The sequence below is a fragment of the Penaeus monodon genome, unplaced genomic scaffold, assembly GCF_015228065.2.
Source record: "Penaeus monodon isolate SGIC_2016 unplaced genomic scaffold, NSTDA_Pmon_1 PmonScaffold_732, whole genome shotgun sequence".
Classification (NCBI taxonomy): Eukaryota; Metazoa; Arthropoda; class Malacostraca; order Decapoda; family Penaeidae; genus Penaeus; species Penaeus monodon.
In genome coordinates, this window is record NW_023662461.1 from 13,712 (window position 1) to 36,317 (window position 22,606).

Below are 22,606 nucleotides of genomic sequence, written 5' to 3' on the forward strand. Positions count from 1 at the left end.
CAACAACATTTACCTCAAACACTTCGATAGCTACAAGCGATTTCACTTACATATCAATCCAAAGGCCGCCTTGGCAAGAAAAAAACTTACCTTCACTTTATCGATTTAAAAGTGCAGCCCCATGCACAAAGCTGCATCTATACAAAACACTGATTAAACTTCTCACATACACACCACGCACTCACACAAACAGCATACACTAACAAGTGCAAACTCCAGCTTGTTCAGAATAAAGCACTCAGGTGGATCTATATGATAGATTGGGGTCGATTTATTACATCTGAACTCCACGAGGAAGTTCCTCTGCTTCCTCTGAACATCGAGTGACTTAGGGTGGTCTGTAAACAAACCGACACACTCCGTGCTTGGCATACCGAATGGCTGGATAGACTCCACACCATCTTTCGTTCCGGCTGGAGACCGGGATTAGGCCATAATCTTTTTGTTTGGCATGGGGACGAAGAAGTGAATGCATTTTTTTAGGCTTGGCCGCATCCTTTAAAGCAACCTCCTACTCCTTCATTTTCACCTTTCCCCTTCCTCTATCCTTTGTTTTGTTCAGTTTTTGTTTTGTTTGCATTCTGTCGTTCTGCTTTTAACGTAGTTTGTTGTTTCTTTTGGTTTGCTGTAACCTTTTAGTTTCTCAATTAAAATTATTAGGGTAATAATGATTATAACTGAATGAATCTTGAGAATTTTGATGATATAAATGAGAATAAGAATTTTTATAATATATGGCAGCAGTAATTACAATAATAATGATAATAATGATGATAATAATTACAATAACCATAGTAATAATGATGATAATGATAATAATGATGGTGATAATAAGAATGATTATGACAACAATAATAGTGTCCATTAATTAAAAACAAGACTAGGTTCAGCAGAGTCAGCACTAGCTGACACACATGAGCGAGTCAGCATTAGTCGACACAGGCCGGGCTCCCTCATGGCATATCCGGGCGAGGACTAAGCTTCGCATATGGGACTTATCCTTATGTATGTAGCCTTTTTCAGAGTATCCTCCAAATTGCCGTTTTTTCGATTTTAATTATGATTTTGGCAATTATTAGGATAATAATGATAATGATCATAATTGTATGAATCATGACAATAATGATGATGAAAAGGAGAAACATGAGAATTTGACAATATATGGCGGCAATAATTACAATAACAAGGATAATAATTACAATAATAAGGATAATAATTACAATAAGGATAATAATAATTATAATAACAATGATAACAATAATAGTATCCATTAAAAAAATCCAAAAGTCTAAAAAGCTGCAAAATCTAGCGATATATAGCTTTTCAGAGTATATTCCAAAATGCCGTTTTTTTCCGACTTCAGTGATGATTTTGGCAATTGTCAGAGTAATAATAATATTAATGATCATAGATGTATGAATCATGACAATAATGATGATAAAAATAAGAATAATGATAATTTTGATAAGATTGTAATTATGATGATTTTGATAATAATGGAAATAATTGCAATAATAATAATGATATTTTTTAGTAGTAGTAGTAGCAGCAGTAGTAATAGTAGTATTATAATTTTATTATTGTTGTTATTATTTTTACTATTATTATTATTATTATTACTCTTACTGTTACTATTACTATTATTATTCTCATTATTATTATCATCATCATCATCATCATCATCATCATCATCATCATCATCATCATCATCTTTATTATTATTAGTAGTAGTAGTATTAGCATTAGTATTAGTATCACTATTATTATTATCATTATTATCATTTTATTATTATTATTAATTTTATTATTAGTATTATTACATGAGAAAATATTATAACAGTAACAATGATAATTTTCATTATAATATTGTTATTAATATTGTTGTTATTATTATCATTGGTATTATTTTATCAGTAGTATAATTGAATATATATATTATATATATATATATTAATATTATATATATATATATATATATATATATATATATATATATGTATGTGTATAATATATATTATATATATATATATATATATATATATATATATATATATGTGTGTGTGTGTGTGTGTGTGTGTGTGTGTAATCATTATAATAGTAACGGAAATAATGAAAATAATGATAATAATAATTATCATGAAATCTTTATTTGTTACTATTGTTCTTATAATTGGTATTATTATTGTTATTATTGTTTTTGTTGTTGTTATTATTTGTATAATTACAAAATATATGTTATAAATGTAATAATTACAAAACATTAAAAAATATGATAATAATGATAGAATATGAAATTCTATTTTTGTTATTAATATTATCATTCTTTTTATTGTTACTATTATTTCTAATATTAGTAAAATTACTCAAAACTATAGAGATAATAATGATAATAGTGATGATAATAATAGTGCCCTTTTATGACTTCAAAAATAAATAAATAAAAAAAAACTTGTAAATTCTAGCGAAATTTAGCCTTTTCAGAACATACTCCAAACTGCCGTTTTTACTATTATAATGATGATATGGTTAATTATTAGGGTAATAATGATTATAATGTTCATAAATTTATCAATCAAAACAATAATGATGAGAAAATAGAGAATAAGGAGAATTTGATATTATATGTCGGCAATAATACATTAATAATGATGATAATAATTACAATAATTATAATCATTATTATCATCATTATTGTTGATAATAATGACGATAATTAGGATAATGATGATAATGATAATAATAATGATTATGATTATAATAATGATTTATAATAAAAAAGGGGTGGAAATGCCGTTTTAATGATGATTTTGGCTATTATTATGGTAATGATAATGATAATGATCATAATTGTTTGAATCATGAAAATAATGATGATAGAAAGGAGAATTTTGATAATATTTGCGGCAAATATAAATTAAGATAATTACAATATTGATGATAATGATGATAATAGTGATAATAATGATCCTGATAATGATAATAATGATGATAATAGCAATAATAGTATATATTTATAAAAAGGAAGAGAAAAAAAATCCTGAAAGTCTAAAAGCGGCAAAATCTACGAAATATAGCCTTTGCAGAGTATTTTCCAAAATGTCGTTTTTTCGATTGCAAAGGTGATTTTGGCAATTATTAGACTAATAATGATCATAATAGTATGAATCATGACAATAATGATGTTGAAAATGAAAATAATGAGAATTTTGATAATATATAGCAGCAATAATTACGATAATAATGACAATAATGATGATAATTACAATAATGATAATAATGATTATAATTATAATAATATTAATGATAATAATAATAATTATTATTATTATTATAATAATGATAATAATAATGAGTGTAATTGCAAAAGCAAGTATTATAACTGTAATAATTACAATGATAACGAAAATAATGAAAACAGTGATAATAATAATTATTGTAATATCGTTATTATTGTTATTATTATTATTGTCGTTTTTTATGAGTATAATTGCAAAAATATTATAGCTGTAATAATTACAATGATAACGAAAATAACTTGAAATTCGATTCGTTATTATTATTATCATTATTATATTATTATTATTATTATTATTATTATTATTATATTATTATTATATTATTATTATTATTATTATTGCTTTTATTATTTTATATTAGGTAATTACCAAAAAATATATAAGGTTGCAATAATTACAATAATAATAATGATAATAATAAAAACGAAAATTCGATTTATATTATATTATTAAATTATTACTATTATATTATTATTATTATTATTATTATTATTATTATATTATTACTATTATTATATTATTATTATATTGTTGTTGCTGTTGTTGTTGCTGTTGTTATTGTACGCTTTATTGTTTTTTCCTATTTCTACTATTAGCATAATTAACCAAAATGTATATATCGCGGCAATTATTGCAATGATAATGATGATAATAATTATAATAATGATGATAATAATGGTAATGATGGTAATAATGATAATAATGATGATAATGATGACAATGATAGTAGTGATGATAGTGATGATAATTATTACGGATGATAATAACAATAATAGTATCCATTTATAATAAAAAGGAAAAAGAAAAAATCCCAAAAGTCGAAAAAAGGGACAAAATCTAGTGAAATATATTCATTTGAGATTATACTCCAAAATGTCGTTTTTACGATTTCAATGATGATTTTGGCAATCACTGTGGCAATAATGATGGTAATGATTATAATTGTATTATTCATGACAATAATGATGATATAAATGAGAGTGATGAGAATTACGATAAATATATCATTATAATTATATTTTGATAATGCTAGGAATAATTGCAATAATAAAAATAATAGTGATAATAATAATATTATTATTATTATTATTATTATCATTATTATTTTTATTATCATTATATTATTATTATTATTATTATTTTATTATTGTTATTATTATTATTATTATCATCATTACTTTGTTATGACTAGTTATTATTATCATTCCAAAACCAAATATTACAACTGCAATAATTACAATAATAACGATAATAATGAAAATAAGAAATCATTATCATATTGTAATTATTATCATAGTTATTGTTATTATTGTTATTGTTATTATTTTATTATGAGTATAATTGCAAAAGAAAATATTATAACTAATAATTAAAATAATAACGATAATATTGAAAATTATAGTAATTATTGTAATATCGTTATTGTTATCATTGTCATCTTCTCTATAATTATTGTTATTATTATTTGCATTATTTGAATAATAAAAAACATAACCGTAATAATTACAATAATAATGAAAATAATAATGATAATGATGAAAATAGAAAAATCAATATTGTTATTATTATTGTTATATTATTATCATCATCATCATTTTTATTATTATTATTATTATTATTATTATTATTATTATTATTATATTATTATTACTATCATTATTATCATTATTATTATTATTATTCTTTTATTATTTTTATTATTTCTACTATGAGTATAATTACCCCCAAAAAATATATATGGCGGTAATAACCACAATATTAATGATATTAATGGTAAAAATGAAAATTCGATTTCTGTTATAATTATTATTATTGCTATTAATATTATTATTATTATTATTATTATTATTATTATTATTATTATCATTATTACTATTGCTTCTATTGTTTTATTATTTCTACTATTAATATAATTAACAAAAAAATATGTCTGCAATAATTGTAATAATAATTATGATAATTATAATAATGATATTGATGATAATAATAACAATGATGACAGAGATGATAATAGTGATGACAGTAATAATAAAAAAAAGAAAAAAGAAGAGAAATCCCGAATGTCGAAAAAACGGCAAAATCTTACAAAAATTAATTGAGAAATAATTTGAGAGAATACCCAAAAATGCCGTTTTTTCGATTTTAATGATGATTTTGGCAATTGTAAGGGTAATGGTTATGATAATGATTATATTTGCATTAATCATTGTCATGATGATAAAATTTAGAATAGTGAGAATTTTGATAGAATTATAATTACAATAATATTTTTTTTAAATAACAATGGAATAATTGCATAACAATAATAATGATTATAATAGTAATAATAATAATAATGATAATAATAATATTATTAATGATAATATTGTTATTATTGTTATAATTATTATTATTATTATTATTATTATTATCATTATTGTTATTATTACCTTTATTATGAGTATAATTATAACTGTAATAATTAGAATAATAACGATAATATTGAAAATAATGATAATGGTAATTATTATAATATCGTTGTTATTGTTAATATTATTGTTATTTTTGTTATTAATATTGTTGCTATTATTTGTATCATTTGCAAAAAAATATATATATATATAAATATATATATATACATATATATATATATATATATATATATATATATATATATATATATACATATATAACGGTAATAATTAGAACAATAAGGAAAATAATTATATTAATTATAAAAATTATTTTTTCATTATTGTTATTATCATTATTATTATTATTATTGTTGTTGTCGTTGTTGTTGTTGTTGTTATCATTATTACTATTCCTTTTATTTTCATTATTTCTACTTTTAGTATAATTACCAAAAACATATATACTGTAGTAATAATTATGATAATAATGATAATGATGATAAAAATAAAAATTCGATTTCTCGTATTATTATTACTACCATAACTATTATTATCAATATTATTATTTTTATCATAATAACAATAATAGTGTACATTTATAAGAAAGAAAAGAACAAAAAAAATCCCAAAAAACTAAAACTAAACGAAATATAGCCTATTCAGAGTGTACTCCAAAATGCCATTTTTTTCGATTTCACTGATGATTTTGCCAATTATTAGGGCAATAATGATGGTAATAACAACTGCATTCATCAATACTAATGATGATAAAAATGAGGATAATGAGAATTTTTGATACAATCATGATTATGATAATAGCTTCGATAATAATGGGAATAATTGTAATAATAACAATAATAATGATAATAATAATAATAATGATATTATTATTATTATTATCATTTGTTATTTTTATTATTATTATAATTATTGTTATTTATTTATTCATTTGTTTATTTATTATTATCATCATCATCATCATATCATTATTTATTATTCTATTATATCTATTATTAGTATAATTACCAAAACATACATATATCTCGGCAATAATTATAATAATAGTGATAATACTGATAAAATGAAAATTCGATTTCTGAAAATTGGTATTTTGGAGCACACTCTGAAAAGGCTATACTTCGCAGCTTTTTCGACTTTTAGGATTTTTTTCTTTTCTCTTTCATTATGATGGGACAATATTATTGTTATTATCATCATTATTATTATTTTCCTGTTTTATTATAAATGGACATTATTATCGTTATTATCATCACTAACATCATTATTATCACTATCATCATCATTATTATCATCATTATTATCATTATTATAATTATTATCATCTTTATCATCATTACTGATAATAGGGAGAGCGGGGCAGGTTGGAACATTTTTCACAAAAAGTCAAATTTGCTGAAATCTAACTGTATTTATTTGTTATCTCTATGCTCATTAAATACCTACATATATGGGCTACAAATTTACCACAAAAGTTCAGTACAGAAACTGCACAGTACTAAGATGAAATATTTTTGTGCTCCCAGTCAAAATGTTTCAACCTGCCCCGCCACGGGGCAGGTTGAAACATAAAATGGCGCGGGTTAGGACACATTTGTAAAAAAGGAGCATTCATGAATTCTGTTGGCATTGGATCTTTTACCAATCCCTTTGCTTTTTGAGTGTCTTCCATGCAAAGGAATCACTATGGTTGGAACAAATTTGTTCCTGCTGTATAGCTAACCGTGCCCATAATTCTTTGTGACTGTCAGAAAAACTACAAAAAAGACAGCTTTGTATTTCAATGATACATACATTGATAAGGTTACAAGTCTGATTAACCAAAATCAACACAAAAATATTAAGACATAATTTGAGGTCAGAAGTTTATGAAGAAATAGACTGCCTATTTTATTGAGCACATTAGACACCATGATTGCAACTTGCTCATAATAAGCATGATAATTAGATCACAATTAACTCATTTACTCAAGTTTGTAGGCCGAAAGATCTACAGGGAACACAATTTTTTTGTTGACAGCGCCTGGTACCGCCCATGCTAGATGGCTTTGGCAGAATGAAAATGTGTGTGAAGAGTTCAACATCCTCAGGCATTGAGAATGTAATTGCGTATCTTTCTCCGTAAAGACAAGAGGGCAATCCTGGTGAATCTGGATACAATAAAGCCTAAATCTTTTTAAAAAAGGTTTATTAAGAAGTCATCAGATTGTCAATTATATTATCTGCTCTGGTGGGGGCAGGTTGGAACACTGTTCCAACCTGCCCCATCCAGCCTGTTCCAACCTGCCCCAGACACATTCTTAGCCAGTGCATGGAATATTCACGTTATCCAATAAAATTCATGTGATCTTTTGTGTCTTATTCTAATTAGATATGTTAAATTAATAAACTGGCAAAATGGTTTAATTTTGGCTCTTGCTATTACTGTAAAAAAAATGGACATTTGCAACTCGCAAAAAAATGACTCAAAAAGGGAAAAATCAAACAAACCTGTCTCGAAATTGTGTTGCTCCTAAAAGATGGTGAATTAAATATGGAAAATGGATGGTATGAGAGGCTATTACATAATGGCAGCACGTCTCCAGAAGCGTCCTTGGATTCCCCAAAAATGATAAAAATGAGAATAATGATAATTTTGAAAAAAAACTATAACTATAATAATAATTTTGCTAATAATGGGAATAATTGCAATAATAAATGTTATTTTTTTTATTATTATTTTTATTTATTATTATTATTATTATTATTATTATTATCATTATGTGAATTTGCTGTTCAAATCACTGGTTTGATTGTAAACCGACGTGTAAAGCGGGGAAGCTGATTATTACCAAAAATTAAAGGTTCCTCGTTTTGTTCCCACTCTTTACTCTAATACTCTCCTCAATATCCTGGGGGTCCTTAATAATGTTTTTTTTTCTTTCTTTTTTTTTTTTCTTTTTTCTTTTTTTTTTTGTTTTGTGTGTGTGCAAAGTGGATCTTTAGCTCTATTCCGATTTGTTCCATAAATTTCTTAAATATTTGTGTTACACTTCCCAAAGGGCTCCTACATAACAGGTACCACAGGAAACTTTTCAAAGACTCCAAAGCCTTTTGGGTTTTTCCCCTTTTGATGTCCTGAATTTTTTTCTTTTTTTTTTTTTTTTTTCTCTTTTTCATCTATTCTCTTGTCTCCAGGGATTGCAACATCAAAAATTATTGCAGACTTCTCAACCTTATCAATAATAACAATATCAGGCCTTCTTGCTTCGGGTGTGATCACATTGAATATTCAGGTCCAAAGAAGCTTATGAGTGGCATTTTCCGAGACTGTTTCTGGGCTGTGTTCGTACCATTAAATCAGACCTTACAAGCAAAAAACGTTTCACAAAGTTTCCAATGAATCATTTTTTACGACATTATCGTGTTCCTCTTATAATGCGTCTGAACCAGCTTCTTGCACTCACTAACTATATGACTCACAGTTTCTCCTCTTTCTTAACAAAATTTCAGCTGACTTATCAATGTACACTTTATAAATTTGTTCTGATAGCTAGGTCTTGAGCAGCGCTATCAACGCTTCTGTAGTATTTTCAGATCAGACTTTCTCATCCAACTCCAGGTTTTGTCTTTATCCGTGTTACAGGCATATCACTAACAAACTGACTGTACATTTGTTTCCCCATCCAGACCTCCATTCTCTTTTCTCTCATCGATTTTGAAAGTCATCTTTACTACAACTTTTTTCAAATTCCAAATACCGACACCTTTGACCCCTTGCAAAAATCTCTCATTAGAATGTTTGAAGTACCATCCCAGGTTGTTCTCTTCACTTTTGATATCACCTTCGCAGCTCATCAATCCTCTTCCACTATCCTTTCTACAAGATATAGTCTATCTACATCACTTTTTGGATGCTAACCTTTATGCATAGTGAGTAATTTTCTGGTCTTTTTATCTAATTCCTTTATTTCTTCTAAATTCCATTTCAAAATCCCAGCCTCATACCTTAAAACTGCAAACTGCCCAAGTGTTAATTGCTTTTTTCTTTTTTTTTTTACCATTTAGTTTAGACTTCAGTATTAACTTTCCAGTATCCCAAGGTACTTACAGCCTTCTTCATCAATAGTTTTCATGAATTTCCCATCTGGCAGCAATGCATCTCTGCTTCTAACAATTTTCCCTCCTGAAAAAATGACTGCTCCACACTTGTAAATCCCAAACTCCATCCCGATATCCTACTAAACATTTGCCTTTACAAGAGAATCAGTTTGGTCATGAGATTTACAAATAACTTTAAATCATCCATGAATAACAAATAATTTAACTTCGAAACCTTATTACCCAATTCATAATGAAAATTACTTCCTCAACACCATAGTGTATCATGCATATAACAAAAAGTAGTGGTGTAAACTTTTCCCCCTAAAAGATTCTTCTTTTAATGTTAACTTCGCCTAAAGAAAACTCCCTATGATGTTAATTCCAATTTCCAGTTCTTCATGCTGCTACTCCAAAACCCTTTCAATATTATCAGCAGCTCCAAACAACTCTAGGCATTCTCTAATCCAATTATGGGGGATCATATCATAAGCTTTTCGATAATCTACCCATGCCATAGCAAGGTTGGTGTGCCCCCTTTTTGCAATCCTTGAGTACTGCCTTGTCTATTAACAGCTGATCCTTGGTTCCTCTGATCTTTCTTCTACAGCCCTTCTGTTCCTCAGGCAATAGTTCTCTTCCTCTAAGAAGTCATGGAGATAATTAGACATAATACCTGTAAAGAGCTTCCACATTATCGGTAAACAAGAAATTGGTCGATAGTTGTCTACAGCAGTACCTTTGGTACCGCTGTAGACAATACCTATCTGGTATCTTTTCGCACAAAACAGTTCTTCCATAAGTTAACCACTCAGGCAGTTGTTCATTTCCTCTTAAAATCTCATTCAATTGATGGGGAATTTTTTCATGCAAACTTGTCAGTTTCTTTACCCAGAAACCTGAACTTTATCTTTTCCGGGGCTTTCCAATCTGGTACTTCTACTTTGTTTAATACATTTTCCTCAGTTATGACCAAACCTTCCTGATTCCAATACCTAAAGTCTTTTAGCATCTTGAGCCCCTCGCATTGTAATTATGTTCTTTACTCTCTCCCCTATTCCAAATTTCCCAAAAAACTCTAACTTTCTTCCGCATTTGGAATTTCATTTGCCACCGGTTGTTCCCATTTAAGTTCAGAATAACAATCTTTTCTGGTCATAGTTGAATAGTCGGTTTGCCTATATTGCTGAAGTCTTTCGGTATATCAATCAATTTGGGTTTTCTTTTGCCAGGACTCTCTGTTTCAGTTCTTCTAACACAGTTCCAATTCCTTTCCGAGGGATGCTGAATTTTTCATAAGTTTCTTAAACTTCTCTCTTGATTTCACTTCTCTGTTTTATGCTTCGTCATCAGATTAATACTCTTTGTAGTTCTTTGTGTCTCTTTCTATTCTACGTTTCCACCATGGTTCAAGGTGGGCTGTCCCAGTCTGCCTTGCCGTTTTAACCTCAACCGTCTTGTAACCCCAAACAGAAACAGCAATAAGAGATTGTAGTTTAGATATATTTGAGGTTTGAAAATATGGCAAAACTTTATTTATCTCTTAGTCAAATTTAGTTTCTTATATTCAACTTTTTAAAACATTATTCCTTCACAGTCCTTTGAAAGTTGTATATTTATTAAGTTTAATCACAATATCGATTTCTTCCTTTGACACTCTTCAACATAAATGTTTTAATTCAGTTTCTATTGTCAAAACTCTGCAGTTTTAGTCACATCATTCAAAAATTTTTGGGTGTGTTCCGATGTAATATTGTTCTCTTCCTCGTTATAGTTTACATTACCATTAACCCTTCTTTTTATCATTTCTAACTCTAATTCCGTAAGCCGGCCATTTTTTCTAATTGCCCTTGCCTGATCAAAACCCCTCGTTGTTCCGAAACATTAAAAATCCTCGTTCTGGGCCCTTTTTTGTACATCCTTTGCCTATATCCTTTATTTGGGAAAACCAATCTCATCAAGAGGTTTGATCTAAAATAGCACTCCATCACCACAATATTCACTTCCTTGACCCCCTTTTTCCCAGCAGTAGCAGGAAACGACCGGGGGCCCCGCTGCTGGCGACGGGGAACACCTGCCGGGCGAGACACCTTCACATAGAGTTCCAGTGCCATTCACACCGTTATCTTCAGAATTTTGAGAACTCATTTCACTCATAAGAGGATTAGTGAACAACCCAGTGTTTTCATTGAGACACCATCTCTAGGAAAGCTGTCAACCAAGACTAAAGAGTCCTTCCTGCCCATGAGACAGACTAGCCCCCACCGGACGCAAACCCGGTACTTCATGGCCTCGGGGGGAGCTGACAGGTACTACACTTTGCTCAAGGGTGACTTGGAGGTAGTTATGGTAAAGGGTCCCTGATAACAAAGACTCGTGGAAAACACGTGAAAAACATGACCAGTGGACCGTGGAAAACACGCCTTTTTTCACGTGAAAGCCACGGCTTTTTGCACAAACGCGCCACGTGGTATGGTGGGCAAGATTTCCATGAGGTATCCACGTGCAAAATACACGTGTTTTACACAAGATCTTTGGTACGAGTTGTTCATGTGATATTGGACTAAAAACCCACGTAAAATCCATGTGTTTTCCTAGTGATATCCACATCATTTCCCACGTCTTCAGGGTCTGGCTTTTCAATTTTCTCCCGAACGGTAACAATGCAACCGACCTGAGGAAATTCAATGTGGAGAAAATGGCAATCGAATTCCAAAATTTTGACTGAGAATTTTTTTTTTTTTTTTTTTTGAAAATTTATTTTGACAAAATGACATGTACACACATTAACTGGAATGCCAATGAACACCATTTATGTTCAAACACCATCAACCACAATCAGTAGATTCAGCTCATAAAGACCTAGTTCAGAACAAAAACTGCCTTTGAAACTTTATCGAGCCCTTAAAAACAACCAAACCCAACAGCATTAAGGTAGGTAAAAATTAATTTTGGTTTTAATTTAATACCTACATCGTAGGTGAAATTTATTCACCATGCTCCATTTAATTATTTGATTTAACATGAAAAAAGCGTAATTACCTTCTATCACGTGCACAAAAGGCAATGAAACTGCATGAAACTGCTTTATACCCCACTACGTACAATATATGTGTACATTCAATACACGCTCGCGTACACACACTCTGTCCCCACACACAGCGGCAAAGACAGTTCAAAATCTGGGATCATTCATGATATTATACAAAACGTATATGATTTGCTTGATCTCTGCATGTTAACTAACCTTTACAGCTGAATTTTCCTGGGAAAGTAAATATATCACGACAAATCGATGAAAACAAAAGGTTTGGAAGAGAAGACGACGGAACTCTAAGTTTTAAAAATGGCGGAAAACACAATAATTTGGCGCGAATACACTCGGGTGGCCACTTTACAGGGTCGACGATTTTATTCAAAATATCATGAAGCTTTTTTGGAAAGAAGTGCGGGGGATGCATGTTGGGGTTTTCGCACCAAGGCAAAAAAGTCTATCAAAAAATTTTTTTTTTTTTTTTTTTTTTTCCTTTTGTTTTTGGGTTTTTTTTTCTCACAAGTCTTATGTAAGGGGACTCCCCGCCGCCAAGTTAACTATGTGGTCTTGCAAAAAAAAAATTTGGGATGGGCCGCTGTCTAAAATTAATTTTTAAAAGGGGGCAGCAGGGAATTCACGTGGTTTCTCTTGCATAAAAGCTGAACAGGTGAAAAACAAAAAAGCATGTGTCGGTTCGCTTAAAAAAAGATATAAAATCAGAACGGTCAAGGTCAAGGGAAAAATCCGGGGAAATATACAAAAATTTTTATGGTAAAGGCCAAATTACACTAAATCATATACATAAAAAAATATGTAAAATCAGGAGCGGGGGATGAGAGAGGACCCGGGGGGCAGGCGGGGTCACATGGGGAAGGGGGCACACAGTAAAATTCACGGACAACTACTAAATTTTTGCTTCTTGCTTGAATTTTGAAGTTCTGGCTTGCCCGGGCCCCTTTCCTTATGGCCCGCCTTGTCAGCTTTTATGGCTTCTCATTTTTTGGTCTGCACTCGTGCTTACCGGGCGGTGGGTTTTCCCACGGGCCCTCCTGTAGCCGTGGTGTAAGCATCTCACAAAATCTTTTCCCAGCCCGACGGCGTTTCTGTGGGGTTTGTTTTGGGAAAATTCCCGTGTGCACGCAATTCCCCAAGTAGTGACCGTGTGGCGTTCGTCGCCCAATGCAGAACACCTTCTTCACTCTAGGGTTTGTAAAATCTGCTATGCCGGGGTAACCTAGGCGCATTCTGTGCAGAATGACTTCGAAACCTCTGTTGTTTATTTCAAAGTGCCAGGGGTTCTAGCCTGTGCTCTAGTACCACTGGCCGAGGGGGAATATCTCGTTTCCTCTCTGTGAAGCTGCAGGAGGAAGGATTTTTGGCCCCACCTTACCTTCCCCCTAAGAAAATTTGGGCTCGATGTATTATCGGGTTTTGGGGGCATACCCGGCCCGTTTGGGCAAATCTGTCAAAAGCTCATTGCCTCTGATCCTAATGGCTGGGAACCCATTTTATGAAATTCTTCTACCTGAGCAAGCCCCTTTTGTGCTATTGTCGGATGGTTTCAGGGGTGATTTGTCAGTGGGTGAGCGCTGCTGAAGACAGTCGAGGCCCCTTTTGGATCGTGTGTATACCCGTGTCCTTCCCTCACGGACACGTGGCCGTGCTCCCTGTAAAACTCCCCTTGCCTGTACGAGGGGGCTTGTCTGTTCCCCTCGGGATATTGTGGCATCCCTTGCTGCGAACCGCGCCTGCAGTGGGGGTCGGGGGATCGACCGACCGTCCGTGTAATTTCGCTCCCCGGGGGGGTTTGCGGTTGAAATGACCCTCGGGGTTTCTGCCTTTAGGCTGGGCTACAATATTCACTTTTTTTTTGCTTGCCATTTCATGACCGAAAACTCTATCGGGGTTTTTGTGCCCCGGGGGAGTTTCGAAAAACCCCAGGTGGGGGGAGTCCAGCCCTTGGCCCAGTAGGGGTTCTTTGAGCTGAGGGGGTATTAGCCCCCCGGGCTGTGTGAGACAGCCGGATTTTTTTTGGCAACAGCTCGTTATCTTTTCTAGGCGTCTGACTATTTTGTGTCTTGGTTTGTGTTCCTGGGAGCGGGATGCCCTTTTTGTAAAAATTTGGGCGCCGTTAGATCAATTTTTGAGGCCGGGGGGAAAAGGTTTTGTCCCCACTGGGAGGTTTGGGACCTTCGCCCACCTTGGGGCACCCAGAATGACCCGGGCGGTTTTCGTTTTTGGCTGCTCCAGTGGGTCTTTATATTTTCTCTTAATCCAATCAAGCGAGGAGGCTACTCTACAATGGGCCTGACAGCATATACGTGAATGATCTTAGTACTCTAGTCGGGCCCCTAGCGCCTTCCCACTCATTGCTCTCTACAGACAGTCTTGCTTTGTTCGGTCAACAGGTGCTGGACCCCCTTGGGGAAAGGAGAGGGTCCGGTCTACCCTTTCCCCCAAAGGGTAGAGGTACCCTAGACCACCCAGCCATTCCGGGTTTTTCAGACTTGTCCCTTAAACTCTCTGTCTCAACCCAGGGTTTTTGGTTTTTGGCTCAGAGTCTTTTCCTGCCCCTGCAACCCCCTGGGAAAATCCCAAAGTCCAGACAACGGGGGGTTTTGGTTTGGGCAGGTCCCGGGGATGTAGCAAATCGTCGCATGGGAGATGATTTTGCACCCCACGGGGAGGTTTATTTTGAGGATACGGACATTAGTGGTTAAAAAGGGCGGGAAATGAAAACCCCCACCCTGTGGCGTTCCTTTTTCAGGGGCATGTGCTGTATGGGGTGACCTTGGATTTGACTCTGGCTGTTCTATTCCCAAAAGTAGTCACCTATCCAACCCAAGAGCTTACTCGATTCCTTTTGGATCAGCTCTCCTGAAGGGAAAAGGGGATGCTAAAGACGTGGTTTATGCTGTCGCTGTGCTCATCCCCCGGGGTGAACCCGTGGGGGTGTTCGTGGGGGGCTCCCATTTTCCCCATTGGACCCGGGTTCAGTACCACCCTCTCGGAGTCTTGGCCAACGCGGGGAAGAGATGGGGGGGTACCCCCCGGGCTCCTTTGGTTTAGGGAGGGGAAACTATGGTAGCACTTTTTCCGCTCGGGGTAGAGGGGAAATTTTCCCCGGACTTGTTGATGATTTTTCGGAATGCAAGCTCCCTACCATCCCAGGGGGGGACAAGGGTACAATCCCGTCTCGCCCGGGCTGGTTGCAACGGCTTTGGTGCATCTTTTATTCCCTCAAGAAAAGAAAAATGTCTGATTTTATGGGGTTCGGCTGCCTTCCTGATGTGAGCGTCTGTCTTTTTTTAGGCTTTTCTTGTCTTCCCCTCAGTTGGGCTGGCAAACTGTCGCTGCTCGTTCTCGCAGAAATCTTGGCCGCCTGTGGTGTGGGGGTGTGGGGCGTGCATCTGGGGCTGAGGGGCGGGTGGCTCGCTTGACCCGTTCCCAAATAGCTCTGGAGGGGGGTAGGGTGATCGAAAGACTCCCCATTCCCACCCTTTTCCTGCCTCCCCTCTGGGGCATTTTTCCTTGGCATCCCTGAAGCCCCCCTTAGGAGGCTAGGTTGTCGGGGTTCTTTCCCTTGGGAAAATTTTTTCGCACATTTTTACCCTGTGGTTGACCCCCTAATCCGTCATTGAGTACCAGGCGTCCTTTGCTCCTAACCCGGGCCAGTTTTGGGGATGGTCATGAGCTGCCTCATCAAAGGGATTTACAAGTCTGGGTTGTACACTTCCACATTTTCGCTCTGTGTGGGTTCATTCTTCTCAGACCGGGCCCCGGCGCCTGGAACCCTTTCCAGTTGGCCTTGTCTGTTTTCCATCTTTTATTCGGTCGTGGTTTTCGGCTGGCCCCCTATCCATGAGGGGTTTTATAGTGCCCAAAAAGGGCCCAGTGATGGTCTCATCGCACCCACCATCCTCTCCACCGGTCGCGTGGCCGGGTGAGGTCTAGGCCCCTCCTCTACATGCTTGGCTCCGGCTGTTGAGGAGAGCGTCTCGGGGAATTCTGAGCACTTGCTTGTACGGCCACCGCACCGGGGCCTGCAGGGGGCCCGGATGGGGTGGTGTGCATTGAACTCCCCCTATGATCACCCGTCGTGTGCTGCGGAAGCACATACCTGGCTATGTCTAAGCTACTACAGTGTGGCCTGCTGTACCGTTTTCAAATTTTAGGGGGCCCCCGGCCAGTTGAATCCGACGGCAAGAGATTCAAAATCTTCTCCCAGTGCGGTGCATCGGCTATTGCGGAGCAGGGGAAATTTTTGCTTCACCAGGTCATCAGGCCTCTTTTGCCATCGGGAAAGGGCAGCGCGTAGACGTGATACCCGAGAAGCGCAGCTTCCGCCGATAATTCTCCTGGGGCATGACATGTCAATGCTCCTTGACGCACTTTGCGTGGAGGATGGGACTCCTTGGGAGAACCACGATGTTCCACTGCAGAATCTTAGATTGCGTGTCATGATGTTCTAATTTATATTACATCAAGACTCGTCCACTTCGGGTTTACGGTCGGATCTGACAAACCCCTTGTGGATCCTCACTCTTGAGCGTCTCTTTCGGGTGTCACCCCATCCCCGATCCCTGGGGGGGGGAGAGCCTTTGGTAGCTTGACTTTTCGTCTTTGGGTTTTTCTCTGGCCCGGGTGTTTTTGCATTGGGTGGCCTTGCTGGGCAGGCTCAGCTTCTTTGTTCGGGTTGTGGGACTGATCAGCCCGGTTAGGGGTTGCCTGTGAGGGCTAGCCTGGCTGCTCTGCCCGTGAGGGGATAGCCTGGGTTGGGGAGGGGGGGGGAGTCTCGACCTGGCTGAGGGGGAAGGTTGGGCTGATTTGGGCCCTTCTCCACTTCCTTCCCTTTATGCTTTTCACAGTCTGTTTGAGTTCGTCATGGCCATCGACTGCCTTATCCGCCTCTTCCCCGTCCCCGGACAAAGGGTCTGCCACTGCTGTGACTGCACAGTGATCAGGTCGAATGTCCCCCTCGTCGAAGAACATTCTTCTGGGGCTGGGGGGACCGTGGGTTTGTTTGGGAAACCTTTCTTCCCGTGGTTCCCCTCACTTGCTTTACTTGGGGGGAAACCCCTTTTCGGGGATCTCCGGGTTTTGGCTGGGGGGGGGCTTCCTTCCTCTTTGGAGTCGGAAACCCTTTTTGCTTTTGTTTCCCCCCCCCAGATAGGTGCCTGGGGGGCAGGAACAAAGTCTGGTCGCTTCTTACAACCTCTTGCCGTTTGAGGGGCCCCCCTTTTCCCGACAGAAAGCAGGCTCCAGGGGTGAGCCTCTTGGCACGTTAGGACATTTGCGTTGGTCCTTCTTTTTTTTCTTTATGTGCCTTTAGCACACCCCCGGTATTTTTGTACCTTGCTACAACACCACATTTTGGCTTGGCTGTACGTTACCTGGGGGTGTCCGTACTTCTGGCACTTGAAAAAACCGAAGTGGTTCGGCACATAATGCGTAGGGGGTAGGTTCCCCCAGTTACCCAGATAAAGGGGGGAGCTTGGGCTACCTTTCTGGTCACCCCGGACTTGCCTGGTTGAGTCTTCCCCTTCGACAATCGGGAAGCCTCCACCCTGTGGGTGTGTTGCTATCACCTCCACATCGTATGAGACTGAGAAGAAAATCACCATCTTGCTCTCTTCTCCTCGGGGTTCAGTGGCGAGAGGCTCACTTTCCTCCCATCTTTAGCTCCTTGTCTCCTGCAGGAAAAAAAGGGGGGGCTTTTATCTTTGGGCACAATGATCATCCCGACTCGCGCAACCCGGATCGACAGCCGTTTTGCGCTGGCTCTCCATGCCCCTTTCCCCTTTTGGGAGGCAAGTCGAAACCTTCGGGGTTTAAAGGGACCTTAAATTGCGGGGAAAAACCTTGGGGGTTCCAGATCGCCTCAGAGTCGGTCTCCGGCCTCGGCCGTTTTGGGCCGCCCTTTCGACTTTGGGGCTTGCTCTGGGGGCCCGCTGTTTCGGCTGGTTAGCTGGCGCTCCTATTCAGTCAGTGGGGTCGTCTGAGGGGGGCTCAGGGACCCTTTCCCGGGCTGGGGCTGCCTGGGGGGGCCAGCACGAGAGTCCATCTGTTGGACAAACTGGGGACAGACTTTTGTCATGTTTTTCGTCTTGCCGCCATCTTTGGGGCAGGGATGACAGTTCATCCTTGCTCGGGGGGTTTTTTTTCCACCCGAGGCACGTAAGGGTTCAGGGTGGCTGCCGTGGCTGGGCTTGCACGGGGTTTGCAAAATAAGGGCTGTCTGTGGGGGTTTTGATTTGAATTTTCCCTATATTTGGGAGTTTCATCCACTCACGCCCCCCCACCACGGAGTCCAACAAAGGGGGAAACAGAGTGCTGAACCAAGTCTAAAGCAACGGGTGATGAGTGGGTATACGCAGCCCCAAATTTGCCAAATTTCACTGGTACCCGGACGGTGTGGGTACCACGGCAGCATGACTGCTTGACCTCCTCCCGAGGAGACCAGCCGATTGACCTGACCCGGGGTGGATCAGGGCCGCCTGTCTTGCCAGAATAAGGGGCCAAAAAGGCGTGTTGCTAGCCGCGGGGGACTCGTCACGGCATCCTCAACCCCCAGGACTCCCGTCTCCCGCTCACAAGGGTGCCCCGCAAAAAGGGAAACATGGGTAGGGGACAAAACCCCTGTACTGAAATTTTTTCCCGGTGCTCCTTTTTTTACCCACGATATTTACGACGAAATCCTCGTCCCCCCCACGGGGAGAGGCCATCACGGATGACCTGGGACCCCCACTTGACCGATTTAAACATCCGGAAAGGTCCATGTAGGTTCTGAAGAGATCCCCTTTAAACGGTGAGGCGCCACCCTACTGCCCCCCCGCGAGCTCCAGTAAACCTCATAAAAGGACAGCAGCCCAAGAGAACTTGACATCTCGCCCCAAATCATCCAGGGGATTTTATCTACAAATCTTGGGCCCGAGGTTTTTGGGGTTCCCTTTCAGCCTGGGGCGCTGTCGGTTTCCTCTGGTAATGTAGCCCGGGCTTCCCTTCCGTCCCCCCGCACTCCCCCGGCGATCAGGGCCCCTGCCTTCGTCGGGCTTGTGCCCGCGCTCCTCCCCACCCCTCTACTCCCGGTAGCTTCTCCGGCTCCCCTGGGGCGGGCCTCCTCAGGCGTGCCTGGGCAGGCAGTCCCCCGGGCATGTCCTCGGCGGCAGCCCCTCCGGGGTGCCCTGGGCAGTGCTCCCCCCGGGGGTGTCTGGGCAGGCATCCTCCGGGGTGTCCTCGGCGCGGGCAGCCCCTCCGGGGTGTCCTGGGCATCAGCTCCTCGGGCGTGCCCTGGGCAGGCACTCCTCCGGGGTGTCCTCGGCGGGCAGCTCCTCCGGGCGCGTCCTGGGCAGGTAACTCATCCGGCGCGCCGGGGCAGGCAACGACTCCCCGGGGCGCGCCCGGGCGGGCGACGACTCACCCGGGGCGCTCCTGGCAGGCGACGCTCATCCGTGCGACTTCGGCAGTAGCCCTTCGACAGCCCGATCTCACCATCCCCTTGGGCGGGCATCCCCGCCAACGGTCGTTGGGGTGCCATCCCGCACCCACCATTTTCCAAGCGGGGCTGCATTGGGGGGCTAAAATCCTCCGCTTACGTGCAGTCGCTGGCATGGTGTTCACTGTCGGCTGGGCTTCCTCGACCGCCCTGCTTCTTCCGACGGCCCTTCCCCGGGGGTCTCTTCGCTTATGTCCGTCTTGCGACAGGATTCCCGCTGCGACGGGGCCTTGGGGGAAAGGAACGCTCCCGGTACGACTCCGTGGTCAGTCGCTCCTCTGGCCAGCGTTTTTCTCCCGGACTTGTTTTCCCGCGCGTGCTCCCCCGCGAAGGGGGGGCCAAACAAGGCCAAAAGCGGGGGGCCCCGTTCCTCCATGTGCTTGCTCTGCCTTCCGACCCTTCCTCTTCCGGTTCCTCGACGCTGTTCTTCCCACGCTGCCTCTGTATCTCCCGTTTCCCCTAGTACAGGGCCAGCTGCTCGCGTCTGATCCTCTCCTGCCCCCGTATGTAGTGATAAAAGGCCATGCCTTCAAGGCCCAACAGATCCCTTCCTTCACTAGTCCCTCATGGTGCCGTTTTCCAGACCGTCGATCCCGGGAAGGTCCCATGTCGGGGTTTGACTTTTAAAAAATATAAAATCAGAACGGTCGGGCAAAGGAAATACCAGGGAACATACAGAAAAGTTTACTGGGAAAGGCACTAATTACACTATCTACATATAATAGCAAATATGTACAATCAGACGTGGGAGTGAGAGAGGATCCACGGAGCAGGCGGGGCACATGGGGGAAGGGAGCACACAGTCAGAAGTCACGGGGCAATATTTAATTTTTTCCTGGTGCTCCTTTTATTTGACCCGACATATTTACGACGAAATCCTCCCCCCCCCACGGGGGGCGGCCAAACACGGATGACCTGGGACCCCCCCTTTACCGATAAACATCGCGGAAGGCCCATGTATGTTCGGGAAGAGATCTCCTTTGCGGTAGGCGACCCCCGCTACTGCCCCCCGGGGCGGCTCCGTAAACCCTCATGAAAAGGACAGCAGTGCCCAAGTTGCTTGACATATGAAAACAAAAAAGACGAAACCTCATTTCCCACGTCGAAAGTCCTAACGGTTGCAATTTACTGTCATACTCGACAAATTTTTATTATTTTTATTTGTCTTTATTATTTTTTACTATTTTTATCATTTTATTATTCTCTCCTTCGGTTTTGCATCCTTATAGTCGGGCCCAAAAACCAGGGGTCCTAGGGCGATAAAAGGGTGGATCTTATTAAATTTGACGCTCTTCCTTAATTAAGGGCTGTTTCGAGAAAGGGCTTTTTTTTTGTATTTTGTAGTGCTGATGTTTTCCAAGGGTACGAATGGTGAATTTTTTTTATCCCCCTATTCTAAGCCCCAAAACCCCATGACTACGTATTGTTTCCATTTCATACCCCCCACCTGCTGATTTTATACTTCCCTGACCTTGAAAGACGTATTTCTTTCTGATGGGGCCCGGGACGTCGTAAGATGCAATTTTTCGTTCTTCCTTTAATGGTTCAGGTTTGTTAGCTGCTCTCTTGGTCTGTTTGAATAGGGATGTCTCAGAGGGTGGTAAAAACATCATTTTCTGAAACCGTTATCGTTTTGCTTGTCCCTTTCTCAGGGGTTCGATCTTGTATATTTTTAAATATCCCTGTAGGGATGTTTCAACTTTATTGTTCCCCGGTGGATATGAAAACTTAAAATAATGATGATAACCTGATGGCGAGGCTTTGGTCTTGGCAGCTATAAGTAGTCCCCCCTGTTTTTGCTTTCAATCCCGTGCTCTTTTCCCTGGGGAGTTTTTTTTTTAGATCTACGTCTGCTTCCTTTGTTCTTTTTGGGGTCTTTCCATGCATTACTTTACTCTCCCGTTTTTTGGAGTTCAGTTTGGGCCAGGTGTTTCGTCTTTTGCTTTATTTTTTTCGAAAACGTGGTATTCCCTCATTTTCTGTTCGATAAATATCTGTCACTCCCCCTCCTTTGACTTTCTCGCTCTCTTTTTTTTACTGAACATACCCTTTTCCCGTTTTTTTTGTTGCTTTATGATTTGGGGAAAGGATCGTTTGTTTCTGTGAGGTAACCTCCAACCCGAGGTGGTAGTTTTCTAGGGAGTTTTTGAGTTGAAAAAATCCCCCCTTCCCCTGATTTTCTTGGTAAGGACAGCCTATCAACATCTGTTTTTGCATGGGCAACTTCTCCCTTGTTAGCACTTTCTCGTCTTTGCATCCACTTTCTGATTCACTATCTTCCATTCGACGA

General features: G+C 38.8%; 1 protein-coding gene across 1 annotated transcript; it reads right to left on the minus strand.

Moving 5' to 3' along the window:
• Window positions 1–18,798: 18,798 nt before the first annotated feature.
• Window positions 18,799–20,358, minus strand: LOC119571652 (proline-rich proteoglycan 2-like). The gene is made up of 3 exons (XM_037918855.1): window positions 20,242–20,358; window positions 19,905–20,111; window positions 18,799–19,059 (listed from the first exon to the last, which is right to left on the minus strand). The coding sequence occupies exons 1-3, from the start codon at window positions 20,356–20,358 to the stop codon at window positions 18,799–18,801; spliced, it is 585 nt and encodes a 194-aa protein (XP_037774783.1).
• Between the last annotated feature and the right edge of the window lie 2,248 nt (window positions 20,359–22,606).